Source organism: Equus przewalskii, chromosome 13 (assembly GCF_037783145.1).
Source record: "Equus przewalskii isolate Varuska chromosome 13, EquPr2, whole genome shotgun sequence".
Taxonomy (NCBI): domain Eukaryota; kingdom Metazoa; phylum Chordata; class Mammalia; order Perissodactyla; family Equidae; genus Equus; species Equus przewalskii.
Genome location: NC_091843.1, coordinates 48,353,849 through 48,372,673, shown reverse-complemented (window position 1 = coordinate 48,372,673; position 18,825 = coordinate 48,353,849). Strand labels below are relative to the sequence as shown.

At 41.2% G+C, this 18,825-nt stretch overlaps 1 protein-coding gene and 1 long non-coding RNA gene across 5 annotated transcripts in view; one reads left to right on the top strand and one right to left on the bottom strand.

Annotated features, from left to right (window-relative positions):
• The window catches only part of ZNF608 (zinc finger protein 608), a 100,764-nt gene extending 89,564 nt beyond the window's left edge, over nt 1–11,200 (bottom strand). For 2 of the 3 annotated variants that reach the window (XM_008539518.2, XM_008539520.2), the window contains exons 1-2: nt 8,562–8,959; nt 6,459–7,550 (exon numbers count right to left, since the gene is read on the bottom strand). In XM_008539518.2, coding sequence (XP_008537740.1) covers nt 6,459–7,364 — 906 coding nt within the window. In that variant the 5' untranslated portion in view covers nt 7,365–7,550; nt 8,562–8,959. Of the gene's footprint in view, nt 1–6,458; nt 7,551–8,561; nt 8,960–10,868 lie in introns of those variants that run through there. The other variant, XM_008539519.2, reaches the window with a different exon arrangement.
• LOC139075106 (uncharacterized) overlaps nt 8,824–18,825 on the top strand; it is a 34,247-nt gene continuing 24,245 nt past the window's right edge. For both annotated transcript variants that reach the window (XR_011525159.1, XR_011525160.1), the window contains exon 1: nt 8,824–8,963. This is a non-coding gene — a long non-coding RNA (uncharacterized lncRNA). The remainder of the gene's footprint in view (nt 8,964–18,825) is intronic.

Genomic DNA, 18,825 nt, shown 5'->3' with positions numbered 1-18,825 from the left:
TGAACACCAGATGAGATCCACGTGGTCCAAGGCCCACTGACCTATCAGAATATAAGAAGTATTTGCTTTGGAATCACTTCAATTCTTCAGGCAAAACCCATAATCTCTTATAATACACTCCCAAAGGTACTTCTAACCAAAATTTAGCAGATATGCAGAACTCAGCTTTAGGAGCAATGTGCCAACCTCACCCTCTGGAATATTCTTTGAGCTTTCAAAATAACATTACAAACAGCCCAACTGCTGGTCAAGCTACTATGAATAGTTTAACAACCTTTCCTTCAGTTGCAAAGGCCTTGTTCCAATTGCCAAAACCTTTAGCTTAAATTAAAAAGAACTTGCAGCAGAGAGAGAATAGTCACTAAAGAAACTTCAGCTGGGACAGAGAATGGGATGCGGAGGGGCCCCTTTACTTTGCAGCAGAGTGGCACATAAAATCTACGGTGACACCTTTTTTTGGAGAATAAAGCCCATACTAACTAAATACTCCCAACCCAACATCTACAATATGCCATAATAACATTTATATACACACACCTAGGAAATAAATACTGGATACAGGGCACCAGTATGATCTCTATAGTAGTCTATAATGTCACCTAGGTCATTTCTGAGGCAGAGATTTCTCCTGTACTCTTTCCCTATAACCTTAAATGTACAGATCAAGAGGGTATTATTACTTATTGACAACAATCCTAGCAAAGAAGGGTTATTTCCACTACAACGTTGCTAAAGATAGCCCAATATTTCCTTAGTTCTGGCTTCCATGTTCTACAACAAAGCTATATAAGTAACTTAGGAATAAACTGCTTAGTATTCAAGCAAGACCCTTGATGTTCAGATCACTGGCAAGTTCAGAGTGCTGGCAATCCAAAGTATGGTGTGCTACAGTAATTACTATGAGAAACTTCCAGTGCTTAATATTAAAGAATAGAATAACATGATCCCTCCACCTTTTCTACACCTCTCGAGTGTGTTCAACACGGCAATTATCTCCGTTCAAGAAGCAGAGAGTTTAAACTGCATTGAAACTCAATTATACCTATGACTTTTTAAACATACTCTTCAAAAGGCAGGTTTCATCACATTCAAATCACTGAGCAAAATCTTTTCCCCAACTTATAAAAAATAGATTTCATCCCTCTCCCACGAGACATCTTCAAATGTAAAAATGATTTCTTTTTAGCTTTTGGACCCACTTTGTCACTTTATTAAAGTAGAGGGATCACTGAGCCCTGATGAAGGACGAAGAGCGATCCCATCTGATAAAAACAGTTCGAGGTCCAGGTCTCCCCGACGTCACCACACAGACTAGAAGTGCCACCATTTTGAAAAACCAGATCACACACATGTTAACAGAAAACACATTACTTTGCTACTTTTAAGAATGCAAAGGAACTAGGAGTAGTAGATTTATGATTTAAGTGCTTGTGGCTAAAATAGCTTTCCAATTATCAAGGGCCTCTTAGGAAGAGCAAGAATGCATTATGTGTTAATGACCACAACCAGGGGTCCCTTCTCGACTCTTTTGTCAGAACCGGAGCAGCTCCTCCCTGCAGCTTCACCATTAACATGTCTGTTTCCTGTCAGCCCACTCAGAGATAATGTCATTTATCTCAGGGAGGCACAAGCCCAGTCATTAGCTTCTATAAAAGACCTCAAACAAAGGCCGGATAATGTTTTACCCAGGGCTCTTACTAAAACCAGAACCAAGAAGCTTAGCGTCTAAAAGTCAAGGACTCAAAAGTTATCATCGTTAAAAGAACATTTTGCTCATTATCAACGATCCTAGACTACAGCTCTGAACCAGAGCAAGGTCTGTGCATAGTAAACACCAGTCCAGGGCGCTATCACACACAATTAGATTAACCGATAAACGCTGACCAGAGTTAGCCTGGGAGAGCCTTTGCCCCCCTGCCTCCAGGGGGAAAATTGACAGAATAATTCAGGTACTGACTAAATAGTTAGATCTTTGAAGAACTGACCCCTCGTTGTGATTGCCTGCAGGAACTGAATAACCATTATAAAGTGTTCAATGGCTGGGCTTCTGGAAATCTTTTAAATGAAAGTGGAACTGGTTAAAATAAATGTAGGAACATGTGTTTTCACAGTGTTGCTCATATTACTGCAATTTCAAGTTTCTATGAAGTACCAGGTGAACTTTTTTAGATTTAAAAAAAAACACACAGACACAGTCAAAATTGGAGCAAATCTCAGCCATTCAATCCTTGTTTTTCATGCTGAAAACGAAGAACAGATGGTACTTTCCATGTTGTTTGAATCTGGTTATTGAACACCTCTGTGGTTAGGGAGATTTCTGCTTAGCACTTTCGGCATACATTTCATTTACTAACTATAAAATGCTGCTTAGGAAAAATAAGTCTTTATAACACTCTAATTAAAACCATCTTGCAGCCTAGCAATTTCACTTGAAGAGCATTCTTAACCTCATGACATTTGGACAATCCCTCCCTCCCCCCTCCTTTTTACAGACTATTTGCAAAGTTATTAAAAGTTGCTAAACATTCTTTATCTCCTTTAGCACAATCTTGATCAGTTGTGTGTGTGTTTTTAAGTTTCTCCAGCAAACCTAGCGTATTTCACATACTACGCTTAGACCTCAGTGCTGTGCCTGGTCAGACAAACACTCCAAGCTCCAGGGATTCTCAGAGAAAACTTCCTTGGAGAATGGGCAGCCCCTCTGCACCCACTTCAAAAAGCCCTGTGACCCTCCGGAGGAAGCCTGTAGAAAAAGAAGGATCAATGCTGACTGGGAGCCACCCTTAGTTACCAACGGTTTTTAACAGCTAAATCCCTTATGTAGCTTTCAAAACAGTTTGCTGTCCTACAACAATGGACTTTGTTCTTTAATTATAGCAAGTGACCTTTCTGCCCTTTTATTTCATAGTAGATAAACTGCACTCCCTAAGCAGAATTTGTAGGGGGCACTATATTTGCGGGGGGAAAAGAGGCATACCGTCCACAAAACTCATTAATCAAAATATGTTCTTAAACTGCTCACACTCACTTAGAAAATGTGCCAGAATTCCCTAGTGAAGTGTAAAAAGGCTTCTACAAGAGAATAAAATAAAATGAATGATATCCTTTATAGACGGGTCCATTTGCAGACACCACCTTTAGGCTGTTAAGGACCAGCTTAATGAAAGCAGTATGATATTAGAGAAATAATTCTCTTTTCTGAATATGTACTGAATGGTCAGAACCTTAAGACACAACTATAAGATCTCTTGTGCTTTCCATGTCTATTTAAGCATCCGTTGTTTTTAAGAGTTCTTTCTATATATTTTTTGAATTTTCCAGCCATTAAATAGACGCATGTCCTCTGTTTAACTATTCAGCCCAGCCGAATGCCTATGTCTGATAAGTCAAAACTTACAGATGGCCTAGGAGGATACATGCAGAAGAGCCTCAATACAGGCTATTATGCTTCAAAAGAAAGGAGGGGGAAGGTGGAGAAGCAGGTTTTAACAACCAAAAGCCAACCTGTCAAATCTACTTATTCAGACATGTCACTGGTGGCTTAACCACAAAATGGGCTATAGAAATATAGCTCAAACATCTTAGAATTATGGCATGTTTTGATTTTGTTCACGTATTAAGGGAGTGGCAACTTTTACAACATACTTGTGGTTTCCACATAAAGGAGCAGAACATTCATTGATTTAATTAGGTTTCATAAGGTCCAATTTATCATGTTTTACATGACTTTGTGTAGTGAAGAAACAGAATAAACAGACCAAAAATAGACACTTAAGCATGCTGTGAAAATTAACCGGTGACAGCGAGTCTTATGAATCTCCTGTGAACCTTCCAACCAGGGGAAAAAAAAGCACACACACATACACCCACCCCACCCCACCCCCACTGGTTTTCACTTTGGGCCCCTCATAAGCCACATCTGACTGCTGAAAATTAATCATCTTCACTTTTGAGGCACTTACTCTTCACAAACCCAGATAATCCAGCAAGGCTGAAATTAAAACATTTATACAAAATGTCAAAAACCCTTTCTCAAAGATGCCTCAGTGTTGAGACATTTTGGGAGGTAAAGCTTGTCCTATGAAACCTTGCCCTCAGTAGGTATCCTTGCATCATTAGGAAGTATTTTTTAAATTGAAGTCTAGTTTTACAAAGCCATGAGTTGGTGGATTAGTTACTTCCCTGGGTGGCATCTGTGCAAGAGAGTGCCATCTCTGTGCCAAGGATGAAAGCATTCTTAAGACAAGTCGTTCTGGGGAGGGGTGGGGGCGGGGAGAAAAGCCTGAAGGAGCAGGGCTGGAGATCCTGAGCCAACACCCCAGGCTGACGGAGAATGGCCAACAGGGCAGGATCCAACCCCCTCGGAGCCATCCCTGAAGGGTCCCTGTGCCAACACCAGGAGCTCTGGCCGGCGGCGGTGGAGTGAATCCGAATGCCCTGTGCTTTCTCCCCTCCCCCACCCGAGCCCCATCATGACTTGTTTGCTCTTCATTTATGTAATTCACATTATCACATTTATGCTGCTCTGACTGAAGATGAGTTGCACATATATGAATAATTTAATTCTTCCATTCTTCATCCAGTTTCCTCTGTGACTGGAAACTGAAAAGAACACAAAAACTGGAGAACCGACACCACGCTCTAATCTCAGTTGCCATGACAGCAGCCTTTGAGATACTGAAATGTTCCGATTGCCAGCTAAACAAAATTGTTGAATGTGAACATTTGGCTGGAAGATTAAAAGGCTAAAGGGAATGCAAAAGGGCAGTACCTCCCACATTCCAGGCAGCAGTGAATCCAATCAAATGGCTCTGACTCCTTAACCACAGCCATTGTGAGCACTGGATTAGGGCAATTCATCTAGATAGTTAGAGCAGATTAGAACTGCAATTTGAGGACTATTGGCAACAAAAGCAAATGCCCTACTGTACTAAGTTATAAGATTTCAGAACTCCTTTTAGCAGAAGTGATGTGAAACTTCCCATTTCAACACAAGAATTGAAACGTGGATTTTTAAAAATTCATTTCAACTCACCGGTGTAAAATGCTATCTGACCAAGGAGACAAGAATAAAAGGGTTCAGAGCTTTTTTCGCGATTTTGGCATTATCTACACCTTAATGTACCTTCATCAACTTCTAAAAGCATAAAATCAAAACTTTATTCCTGAATTCCAATTTCAATCTTGAACACTCAAAAACAAAAATATAAAGGTTTAAATAGAGAACAGTGAATAATTGTACACAGAAATAATTACCCCAAGGCATTTTACAATTCTGATCAAGTAAGGAATAGCAAAAATCAAATTATTTAAAAAGCATATTTGCAAACAACGAAGCCACAATCCACATGCTATGAATTTTGCTTCTGCAAGGCACCATCTGTAGAATTAATCTAAAGATTAATTTTATAGAAACATCACGCACTCCCTCAGCTCCCAACCTGCCCAGGGGACAGAGCCCCTTCAGTCCCGGGACGTGAGTGCACAATTGCCACACCAGTAAGTCACAGGCCTCCGGAACTAAGCAGCACAACACTGGGGGCAGTTTCTCAAAGGCAGTGTCTAACCAGACTTTAAGACAATGACAAAGAGGGAAGGAAGGGTCCAAATTGCCTGAATCAACAATCCCCATTGCTCAAATGCAATGCATAACTAGCATCCTTTGGCTCTGCTTTCACATTTCAGGAACACCAATCCACTGTCTTTTTCACTCTTACCAACCTTTCAGCTCCCTAGTCAAGCTAGAAATCCAAGTGATAACACTCTTAAATCTCCAGCTAAGAACTGGGCAAGGGAACAAGGCTAGAGTCTTAGCAGCCACCAAAACCATTCCATTCCACACAGTTATGACATCAATGACCCCAGGACACCAAGGCTGGGGTTTAATTCAGAACCAATAACAGGATGATACCCTTTGATAGAACTACTCTGGAGAATGTAACAAACAAATAAATGGGTTGAGGGTGGAGTGTAAATTAGAATCCTCAGCATACCTCTCCAGGGAGGGAACGTGAACCCTGCACGTAAGGACACATTACCAGAAATATTAGGACGTGTAAATTAAAACAGAAGACAGTTCTCCTTAGGGGAGAAACCAGGACAAGAGTCAAGTGGGTGGAATGCACAGGTTTTCTATTAAAAGCACACGGCAACTGGCTGACTGGCCAGGAGCCCTTCTGCAGAGCAAAAGGTACTGAGAAGACTCAGGCCTTCCCACCTGGGGACCCAAACACTAGCACCACAAGCAGCAGCAGCAGAAGCGAGAGCTGAACACTAGCACCCAAGCAAGCTCCCCCATACCAAATGTTCGAGGAAAGGATGCAGATAATAGAAATCTCACAAAGAACCAGAAAGCACGAACAAGAAGAGTAAGGCACACAGAGGCACACCCCCCACACACCCACACAAATGCACACAAAGAGGAAAGTGGAAGATCTAGGAAGGCGACTTTATCCTACCTTCTCAGTTTTCAGTTTCTTGATTCGCCTGTGGCTCTCCTCCTCCTCCTCTTCCTTCTTTACCAACATAGAGTTTCCCATGAGCCCTGAATCCGGGGCACTTTTGCTAACTTCCCCTGCAGCCGCGACGCTGCCACTCCCAGTGCCCCCGCAGTGGAAGGGGCTCGCGCCACCTCCATTGCTCTTGGCCCCAAAGCCATAGAGGTGCCCCCCGGAAGGGGCCTGGCTGCCACTGCCATTCTGGTGGCCCTGAAGCAGGTCGTGCTTGTCCTTCCTGGATTTCCCCGCATCCTTATCCCGCTTGGCGCCTCGGCTGCTCTGGCTTTTACCTGGCTTCTCCTCTTTGCTTTTCCCACAGGAGGCCGCCCCCGCGGTGGCAGCGGAGGTGCCGGTGCTGGTACTGTTGCTGTTTGGGTTGCCGCCGCCGCCGCTGCTCACACTTTGACCCAGCGCTGAATTCATGCCAGTTGCCTCTCCAGGGCGCCCTTGGACTTCCTGCCTCTTGCCAGTGCTGCTGATCTCGGGAATCCCATACAAGGCAGCAGAAGGCAGAGATTTATTAGCATCCTTAGAAGTTTTACTCCTTTTCACTTTTGATTTGCTGGTCTCTTTGTGTGAATTCCCCTGGGGAGCAGAGGGCTGAACAGAAGCAAATTTTAGGCCATCAGCTAAGGCTGCGGTAGCACCGGCCCCACTGGAGGCCAGACCTCCACAATCCTTAGAGTTGCTGCTGCTAGTGGTGGTGGTGGAATTATTCATCTCAAATTTCTGTCTGTCCTTCTCCAAATCAGCGTCCAAATCAATTATTAAATTTCCAACCCCGATTTCCCAATCATCGCCACTGTCATAAGTATCAACTGTATTTGGATCCACACCTTTTCCTGCCGTGGAAATGTTCACTGACATCCTGAAGATGAGCTCTCTAGAATAAAAATCCGATGAACTTTCCTTTGGAGATGAGGGGACATTCGTTTAGCTCCGCTGGGCTTTCTCTTAAAAAAAAAAAAAAAATCTTCTAATCTTCCTCTTCTTTTTCCTGCCCCAGGAATGTGTCCAGGGATCTTACACCCTTCAGTCCAGGTCCACCTTTTCCTGTGAAGGGGGAAAAGTCGAATATTTCTTGTCTGGGTGTTACCAGAATAAAAACGATTAATACTGGGGAGTCAGTAAGGGGTACAGGGAAGGATGGAGAGTAAGGTGGCTCATGTATTGTCTCCACAGTCCAATATCGGTTTTAAAGGAATATAACCAAACCCGAAAAACATACCCATGACAGTAAGCATCTTACAGTAGCTAAAAAAGAAAATCCCTTTATCAACAACACAAGGATAATCACTTTTTTAAAGGCATTAAAATATCTTAAGGATCTGAGTCAAGTCCAGAAAGGTTTTAAAAAAAAGAGAGTTTAGGATTTTTTTTTCTAACACATACATGTGATCTCTCAACCCCAGAAACACAGCCTGAACACTCAGACGAGGGAGGAACACGGCTTTAAACCCTCACGGTGTCCTAGATCTTGCAATTTCAAAGACCAGACCCTGGAAGTTTTCTGAGGCTAGTTTCAGAATGATGCTGCTAAATTTTCCATATTTCTAATTTTATTACTTCTTTTTTACAAATTGTCTGGGCAATCTGGTTTTTGTTCCCAGTAAGGAACAGAAAAAAACAACCAACACCCCCCCACACACACACACATACCCCCTCCTATCCTCTCTTCCCCAACAGTTTAAACAATTTTATTTTTGAAATATACACACGTCTTTAAGAGCATTTCTCTATAGAAAAGACAGTGTTAAATAAAAGGCTCAGTATCTGCTTTTTGAGAAAAATATTACACCCAAACAATTCTACCATATTCCTAGGTCACAGACTTGCTCAATCTGTTAAATATGGTGCTACTGACTGTACGGGCAAACTGATTAAGACATACACTTTAAGTGATCTGCGCCAAGGTGGCCTCAATGACCGCAAATGAGTGTGTGTTTGACAAAGATCAGTTAAAACGGTTTTTAAAGGGATCAGCCCCTTTTTAACAGTTGATTGTCAAGAAAAAAATAAATAAATATACATACACACACACACACACACACACACATTGCTTACCTTTAATCCTTTATCATTTTTTAATTAGGCCAGCAAATCAAAATGCCTTTGCCACTCCACTCGGCAAATAAGCCTGTGCCTCATTTTACTTAAACACCAAATGATCAAGAAGGAAGAAACCAAATAACACATCTCAGCCAGAATAATCACTCGATAACATTATTCCACCTCCCCACCCCCCTTTTGGCAAACGGATCAGGAGTCCTTTTCTCCTTAAAAAAATGTGTCACTGTACAGCTGGAAGATAATGTTTCACATTCACAACAGAAGCACCAAAGGTTTTTTTTCCTCTTAACAAGCATCGAGAATAATAGTTTTTTAAAAAAGAGAGAGCTTAGAGAAAAAAGTTTTCCCAACTTCTCATTCCGCCTTCAGTTCCAGACTTCAGAGTCACCGTGATCAGTAAGTAATGCTCCCATGTAGCAAACCTACAGGCGTCCGCTAGTAACAAGACAGAATGTGCTAACATCGGGATAAATTAGTGAAAGGGAAGAAAGAATAAGAAGAAAGGACTGAAAATCTGGGCTGGATTCCGCCTGTTAGTCGGGAAGTGGCATTTTTCCGCCCGTCCTGACAGATTTGATTTCTTGAACTAACTTAAGAGGAAAGGAGGGGGAAGAAGAGGGGGAGGAGGAGGAAGAAGAAAGGGTGGGATGAGAAGCGGAGCGAAAGGAGAAAAAGAAAGGTGTGGAGGGGGAGGGGAGCGGAGGATTCAGTGAGCTGATAAACCAGTTATAACAGCATTCGCTCGGGGCGGGGGGCGGGGGGCGGAGGGCAGTGGGGTGGGGAAAATAACGGCATTTAAAATTGGTTCAGTCTTCGAAACCCAAAGGATGTGATGTTTTCCTGTTTTATGTTGTTTTAAGAAAAAGGAACCGAGTTCCTAGTATAGTCCCCAAGGGGGAAAAAATCCGCTGTCGCCCAAGCCGATCAGTCATGTGGTAATTCGATAATTAGAGTCAAAAAAAGATTTTTTTTAAGGCGACCTTTTTCAGGACAGTTTTTCTCATTTATAGTCGCAGCAAACGGTGCGTCTCCCTTTTATTTATTTTTCTCTCCTCCTCCTCTCTCGCCCACCCCCTCCTGTGTTTAGTCAGATGGCCCCGGAGCTTGGCTTAGTATTTTTAATTAGCTGGGGTTTGGAAGCTAAAAGCAGTAATGAATTGTTGATGGATTGGAAGTGGAGAGTCGCTTTGCTGGAAATGTCGGGGCTGGGAGAGGGGGATGGGCGAGTTAGCAACAACCAACCATCTAAAAGGAGCGATTTTGTTACAGTGCAAGCCTTTCACATCACGTGAGGATCAAGGGCTCAATTGGTTGTCGTGAGAACAAAAATGGTGACAAGCGTATCAAGAAAATACTGATCTGGTCTTTAAAAAAAAGCTGAAGGTCTCTCCCCTCCCCCTGCACACACTCTCCCCCCGCCGCCGCCTCCCCCCCTGCAGTGGGCGCAGCTACAAGTTATGAATGTGAAACATTTCTCGCAGATCTAGGATCTCGGAACTTCGGAAGGAGTGAAATGTAATGAGCACAAGAGCAAAGCAGATGTTTTAAAGAAACACCTTATAAACCTTTCCTCAACTTATCTCCAATTTGTCGGCTTTCCCAAGAGGCCTAGGCAAGGGGGGAGGGCACCTCCGAGCTACTTGGGTTTTAGGGACCCCCTCATGTCTTAAACAAAGAAAAACATTTTGCTACCTCCCAAGCCAGGTCCTGTAATAAACACACCATTGTTACTATTTGTGGGTTTGTTTGGGTTGGGTGGGGCTTTTTTTTTTCCTAATGGTGTTTTTGCTGCTTGCTTTTTTAAGGAGGTGGAAAATGGTAATTATAACCATTACATGTAATGGGTGACTATTCCCTTGTTTAGTATTAAATTATTGGGCACTAGTATGTGACAGGAGACAGAAATCGGCTTGTTCTGCCCTTGCCCCCATTTTCCTGGCTCTGTTTGGAAGAGGGTCTTGCGCAGCTAGGATAGGAGAGGAAGGGGGTGAGGTGAGCTAGAGAATGGACACTGCAGATCAGGATATGTAACTGTGTCACTTTTATTCTCCTTGGGTTAGAGCCCAAAAAGTAATTTACTCTAAGTTACCCCGAGTGCCCAGTCAAGCTTAATTTGTGTGAAGAAGTTACAAATGCTTCACCCTCCACTGAATAAAATTCACCCTTCCTGGGTTGTTGTTCTCAATGCAAAAGCCAAACCCTGTAACTAGTTCCTCATTTCAATGCATAAAACTCGCACATTCCCCTGCATGAAGTCCCCGCTAAGTGCTATATAGAGACACACCACGCAACCGTACTTACGGTCTGTATTGGATCGAGTTGACCTTTTCCTTCTAACTGCATTGAATGTGTTTGGTTGCAGCCGCTTTATTTTGGAAATTATAATCTCTTCAACAAATTTATTATTAAAGAAGATGGACCATCAAATGTCACAGACCGTCCTGTGTATTTTTTATAAAAGCAAAAATTAAAATTAAAAAAGAAAAAAGAAAGAAAAATCCCCCTGGTGCACACACACAACAAGCTTGTTCTGCAACACTGAAATCAGGACTGAAACACAACACACACACAGGGGGAGTGGAGCAAAAGGAGCTCTCAGCCTCTATACCTGAAAGGGACTTTTCTTTGTTCCCATTGCCCTTTCGCATCGGGCCAATCAGAGAGCAGCTTTTATGAAACTGGGCTTTCTCATTGGCTAGCTGCTTTCTCTTGGCTACTGTAGGGGGTTGAGATATACACACGTATAAAACACACACTGAGAGCGGGTGGGGGTGCGGTGGGGGGTGGTTGTGGAGACAAAGCGTTTTATTTTCCAACCAGATTGGGGTTGAGGAACCTCCTGCAGTAAGAAGAAAAAAAAATGGTGCGCCCATTTCAATTACTACATCATTCACATAAAACACTTATTTATTAAAACAAATCTCAAACAGACTGCGAGGAGAGGATGTCGATAAATACAAGTTTGATTGTGTTATCTTGGGGGAAATAATGTATGTGATCGCTCGGTGGCAGAGGGAAGCCAAATGAGCCACTAGCGCGTAGCGAGGAGAAAAGGGAGGGTGACTGTGAGGAAACCACTGCGAGCGTTTTGCTGGCTTCTCTTCCTTGTTGCAAGGACTCGGCAGCGCGAACTCCCGAGACTGATTTTCTGTATTGCAGCTTCTGGCTTTCAACCCTCCCCCACCACTTTGCCCTTCTTCCAATTTTTTTTCCCCCCCGTGTCTCTCTTTTTACTTTCTGATTAAATAAGAAAAATCGATCTGGGGGTAAAGGCGGTGGTGGGGAAACAAGTAACCCTTTCGTTTCCAGTCTCCTGGTCTACAAGCACTGAAGTGTGAACGCTGGCAACCGTTTCACCCCCACGACGCGAACAGTTCTTCCCTGGAATTAGTAACAAATCTTTTCCACCTGGCCCTGGGCGACTGCAAAAAAATAAAAAATAAAATAAGGTCCCAGCCAACCATATTAATACCTCGGGCCAGCCTCATTTTTTAAAAAATCGATTTGTGGGAGATAAATGTACTAGGAAGATTAACCCGTTAAACAGTCCCCCTCCGCGTTTTTAAACCGACGGATTGCAGAGCTCGCCTTCCGCCAAATCTTTCACCCCGTCTTGGGGAGAGACGGGTGTCAAATTCCTCTGACCGCTACACCGCAATCCACCAAGAATACAGAAATATTTTAGAATTTACTGCAGGACAGATGCCAACAACCAAGTTAATGGGACTCTGAGGTCACAGGATAAGAGAGGGTAATATGAAATAACAAGTTCAGTATTGTACCGTAACAGCCAACATAAGTTAATGCCTTTATATATATCACACCTTTAGAGCACTTTTGATTTTTCATTGTTATTTTCCATTACTTTTAGGAGCTCTCATACGGATATTTTAAAGGATACTCTGAATTTAACTGAAAGTATCATGATTACAAGTTTTAAAGATCCAGCATTACTGGGATTATAATTTCCACATGACAACTGGTATTTAAGAATGTGTCTTAACTGAGTCAGATGGACATATTAAGTGAATTAGTGTTAGCAGAAGATAGCTTATGACGTAAATATTCAATGATGACTTTGTGGATCAATAAAAATATTTATGTCACATGTTTTAAGTAATGGCTATTGACTCCTGTTTGAGCTTTCAGTATATTTAGTTCATTAAAAAAATTGCCAATTAATTGTTTCACTACCCAAGATGAACTAGATTTGATGCTGCAAATAGTAATAAACAGCAGTTTCCACCCTTTCCTGGGCTAAACTAGAGGAATGCAATCTGTGTAGTCCTTAGATCTCCCTAAATAGATTTGGATTCAAATAAAAGCTGTACATTAACAAGTTAAATGGGGCAAATTAGATCTGATACCACTTATCCTCTATTTTAGCTTTGATGTTTGTTTTATATTTTTGAATGTACAGATTTTACAATTTGTGTATGTCCATTGATAACAACACAGCATCATATGGTGATTTTTAACTTTTCTTCTTTTAGAAGAGTGGTTCCTCAAAGGACCAGGATCACTCTTGGGCACTTCCTGGGTCCCTGGAGTATTATGTACGTTTCAGCCTTTGGAAGCCCATGGCTACCCCATATGTTATATCAGTTTGGAAAAATCAATGGTTAGCTCTTAAGATGACTGGGCTTCAAAAGACGTAGAAAATAAGACTTGGCGAAGCTGGAAAAGAGTAGAAGCAGTCCAACACACTCCCTTGGTGAAAACAAATCACAGGGTCTGCAGCATAGATTTAGTGTAACTAAAACCAAAATTTAGCCTTTTAAACTTAATCTGATCTAAGCCTAACTTCAACACCTAACCCTAAATCTTAAACCTTTTTGATAAACCGCTCTGGTCAAAGCCAAAGCTTATGCCAACTCAGTCACATGTTTAACCCAAATCATTTTGATCAGTTAAAGCCTTTTCCTTCCACTCCAACATCTCCACACTCGATGCGCACCCCAGCCCCACGGCCTGCCCCCAAGTTCTTCCAGGAGACTTGAACAAACCAGAGCTGTTAAGCTAGCTTTGCATGTGTTTGTTTTGTTTTGTTGGACAAAGGGACCAGTCAGGAGACATCAGAGGGCTATCAGCTAATTGATGACTGAAACTATGATAATTAACTACCAGCTTAGAAAATCAGAGCTACTCCCCTCACAAAACTGAGAAGTTCTACTATATTTTAAAGAAGAAATTTTATCTTTATCTCTTATTAAGATAACAGGAAACAGGGACCGGCAGGTGGCCAAGCTCCGCTTCAGGTGGCCCTGGTTCACCAGTTCAGATCTGGGATGCGAACCTACTCCACTCATCAGCCATGATGTGGAGGCATCCCACATACAAAGTAGAGGAAGATTGGCATGGATGTTAGCTCAAGGCTAGTCTTCCTCAAGCAAAAAAAGAGGAAGACTGGCAATGAATGTTAGGGCAAATTTTCCTCACCAAAAAAAAAAAAAAAAAAGATAGGGAACACACCAGTCTCTGTACTAATATCCACATGCATATACTTGATAATAGCATTACAATATTGTATAATATGTGCACTTTGTAATTCTACATTTTAGTGCGTGTCTACTCAGAGATGTGGTAGAAAAGAAGAGATGTCTGGAAATGAGTCTAGGAGGAATGGAGAGGTGAGAGGAGCATGAGGATAGTGTAATGGGAGCAAAGAGTGTTATCCCATCTCCAGTAACCACCACCACCAGCTCTGCCCCTTCACATACCGCATAGATTACAAGGTGATCAGAAGGACCTGGCACAAGTCTTTTCCTGCTTTTCGAAAGCAGAATTGCTCAATGCCGAGGAGGCCAGGGGCTTCAAGTAGCAACTCAGTGGTCTGTCTTTGGTGCCCATTTCCTCTGATTTGTGATCAGAAATAATTTCTTGGGTTTTTGTTTATTTGGAAGGAAGTTTCTACCTGGGCCTCACTGTTCTAGATCTGTGCCAACACTGACACTTGAGATTTACTCAAAACCAAGGGAAAAAAATAGAAAGCAAAGTTATAAAAAATAAAACCTACCTGGAACTGGGCTTAATTTATGGGAAAAGGAACTTAATTTAGGCACAGTGAGAAACTTTCTGGCTGCCCAAGAAGAGTGTGAAGAAAGATTCTTATCTGTCTGGGGTTGCTTGTGAATAGACCTGCCTCAAGGCAGTGGGCAGGTGACCTGCCGTGGTTTCTAGGGAATGCAGAGTTGGTGATTTATTAAACACCCACACAAATACTAGAAGGTCTTCGCTCTTTTTACCCTAACATCCTAACTTCCTATTAAAGGCCTTCTAGAGAAATCTCTCTCTCTGCCTTTTCTCCTGTGCATAATAAATCCAATTCGAGTTTCTATGGAGTAGTTTTAACAATATCCATCTCTCGACAACTGTCACCAAAAAGAGATGAGCAGTGTTCTTGGCCAAACATTTGATGTTTTTGCAATGTCCTGAATTTAACTGGACCAAAATAAAGTGCCAAGAAGCAGGTGTCCAGTGGAGAGAGAGGAGCCTGGTCCTTCTTTGAGGGGGTTTTTAGGGAAGAAAAACATCTGTGGTGTTCACCCTGCCATGAAGGACTCAGGGACATTCTGATAGACACTTGTGAAATGGGATATTTACACACATTGTATAAATAGCTGTGTTAACTTTTCAGGTCATTTCTCTGCCCCATTAGCTCACCTTCAATTTAAACTCCCCATAGTGTAACAGAGAGACCCTACATCCAGGGGAAGGAGAGTGACTGTCTTGACAAATCTTCATAACTTTAAAAACTTTATAAAGCTTTGCTTAAATTGAAATGATCCAAAGCAAATTCTCCATGCCCTGATTAAAGACGAGAGTGAATTTTAATAGTAAAGAAATGTAAAGTTAAAGAAGGAGGTGCTTCTCCCTATATGTGTGTCGTTCCCCATTCCTTCTCCCAATTCTCAACCATAAAATAATCAAAAAGAAAAAGCAGCAAATCTTGTCCCTTTTATGCCCTGCAGTTCTAAAGAACCTAGCAAAATATTGCAAAACAGCACATTCTTCTAAAGGAAAACATTTGTATACTGCTCACATGGAGAGAACGGCAATGTAGGTCAATGTTAAGTGTCTGAAATCTTACCTCCACTTGGCCCAGGCTCTTGTGGTGTAGTGTGCGCTACTATATCTGAACCGGTGCCCGAGCCAGGTCTGCAGATCGGTTAGCAAAGAAAGGCAATTTACATTGCATGTAATGAAACCATTTCTGGAAAAGGACTTTTCTTTTATGCCAGTGGAGACTGGGCGCATAAAGAAGATCAAAACACAAGCTACACTTTTTTAAAACTACTTATTGGAGATTGCTGTTGCTGGTTTTATTACAATATGTATTTTACAGATTTAGGTAATAGCCCTGATTTTTCAAATCGACCTCTGTTTAGACACGTTTCACTTTGGGCTGTTTCTTGTCTGCAAAATTACAGTCATTTGCACGTTATTACAGTGAGTGGGAGACAGATTGTGTTTAGCATTGGGTGGGGGAAGGGTTATTATGGGAAGTGATCTGCTACGGTCAGCACATAATTTCAGCCTGAAGAAAATTGCTTCTGAATGGCTGGTCTGTTACCCAGCCAAGGAATGGTCACTGGGAGAGACTGCAAAATACTTCTGCTTAATCTGCATTATAGAATTATTCTGATTTCCAGAAAGATAGTCTGTGGAAAGAATGACTGTAAAACTAAATTTAAAAACTTGTAGGTGAAATGTTGTCACTGCTCCATTTGAATCTAAAACAACAACTACAACAAAGTACAATACTACCAAACGGGAGAGGACCAAAAGGCAGCAGGGTACAGCCAAGCTGTTCTACTCCAACTTTCTCCCTTGCTTCTCCTTCTCCGCTCCCTCCTTTATCACTTTTAAAAATCTCAGGGCAGCCCCGTGGCCGAGTGGTTAAGTTTGTGGGCTTTGCTTCGGCAGCCCCGGGTTCATGGATTCAGATCCCGGGCGCAGATCTACACACCATTCATCAAGCCATGCTGTGCCAACATCCCACATAGAAGAACTGGAATGACCTACATCTAGGATATACAACTATGTACTGAGATTTGGGGAGAAAAGAAAAAAGAGGAAGATCAGCAAGAGATGTTAGCTCAGGGCCAATCTTCCTCACCAAAAAATATATTTAAAAAAAAACTCTATGATTTAGTGACAGTGGATTTTCATATATGTGTAAAAATTTGTAAGAGTAATACTGAATACATTGGTAAATATATCACTAGCTCTCACACAAACGTAACTGCAAGAAAAAGATTTCCTATTATAACTACTTTTTTGGAGAGTAGTAGAATCACCTTAATTAGGAAAGTATTTCAAATACTTCTGGGGCTGGAGCTTAAGGATTTTTCCACACTTTACGAACGAACTGCTTTCTATTTGTGCATGTTTCACAAAACTGACAGAAGGTTAATAAAGCAAAGATGCTTATCAGAAATAGTAACCCTTGTCTAATTTATAATTTAAATCAAACCCTTATGAATAGCCTAGGAAGTCTTAACATATTTGGTTAGAAACAATCGGGAGACTAAAGTTTATTTTAAAGAAAAATAAGAGTACCATTTTACTCAGCTTCTTTGGCTGCTGAATATCACTTTTGTTGTGAACAACTGTGCCTCTTTTGTTTTGAAAACAAGCTTTCCTAAAGGATGAATCACTACAATCATTTAGAGAATATGCAATAAACAACAGAAAGCCAGAAAGTTGTTTTGCTATTTTCTCAGCAGAGCATTTCTTCCCCATCTTCTCAGCTCAGCTGAGCCTCCAGTCCACCAGCCAATCATCATTATGGAAATATGGTTCTCAGCTTCCTGATTGGCTGACTCCTGGGCCAGTATGTTAAGGTGTCTAGAGCTCACGTACACGGAGTGCCAGCCTGCTCTGCCTGGACCCTCTTCTTCCAAAAATATTTTAATCACCTTCTCTTCTCTTTCCTTTTCCTTCCTTCTTTTTTTAAAACTTCTTAAAATCTTCGGGGGGTAGGCACCCTGTATTTTTTTAAACACCTTTAAAACATATTCTCATACTGGGAATCTGCTAAAAATAAAATTTAATGCACAGGGATATTTGTTCTTACCATATTTTGATGTTTTCTGTTTATTTGGGTTCTCATCTTATGTCCTTGGATTTTAGAGGAATCCTACAAAAGTTAAATGAACAAATTATTCTAAAAAATGCTTCAATTTTTATATTCTAAACATTATCTGTGCGTGATTAGAATTTTTTCTCTGAAATTTTTAAAAGTTAAAACATTGAATAAAATCACTTTCGATTTAATACTGGAAAGGAGTCATGTAAGACAATTTTTAGGAGCAGAGGAGACAATGAATTTTTCTTCATAATTAAGATGTGGCATCTTATCTATAATTTTTTAAAATGTTTTAAAATTTTGCATTGTTATCCCCAAAGATCCACAAATGTCTTCAGGATGCACAACTCTTTCCAACTTAAAGGAGGTTTGTAATTCAAGAAAGTGAGTAATAGTGGGAAATGTATGTGACTTACCATGTTCCAGAAACTCTTCTTAATTCTTCATATGTATTAATTCATTTAATCTTCATAGCAACCTCATGAGATAAGTACTATTGTCATCAAGATAAGTAACTTGCCCAAGTGTTGCAGTCAAATCTTGGTGGAACCAAGGTTGAATGCAGGAAGCCTAGCCTGAGTCTGAATGCTCAGCCACTGCAGTAGACGGCCACCAAAACATGGCTCCAGACAACAATCCTACCTATTTTGCTGAGCATAGAAACATTAGCAGGTGACTGATGGCTCTTCCTGAAAGAATGAACATAACTGCTTTTCAATCAAAGAAAAGCCCTTGTGGTCATTTTTCCGCCAGAGATCAATACTATGACAAGCAGAAAACACGGCACCTAAGACTCAGAATTAAAAAATAAAAAAATAAAAATCAGTTTCTTGTTATTACTCAATTAAAAATTTTTAAACATTAAAAAATATAAACATAATGGGTGGCAGAGTCAGGTTAAAAATGACATAAGACTGGTCATTATTGAGACTAGGGGTGCGTACGTGGGGTCATAATATTATTCTTTATGTAAAACACACATATATATTTGGAAATTTCTAAATTAAAAATCGAAAGAAAAAAGCTTCTAGGTCTTAGAGAAGGAGTTATTCAGAAACATAATTTATTCCTTGGCTTTGGAATATTTTTGGCATTTGCCCAGTAGGGTAAAATTGTCTCAAATGACATTGCTATGTGTACAAATAAGCAATAGATTACACTCGCTTC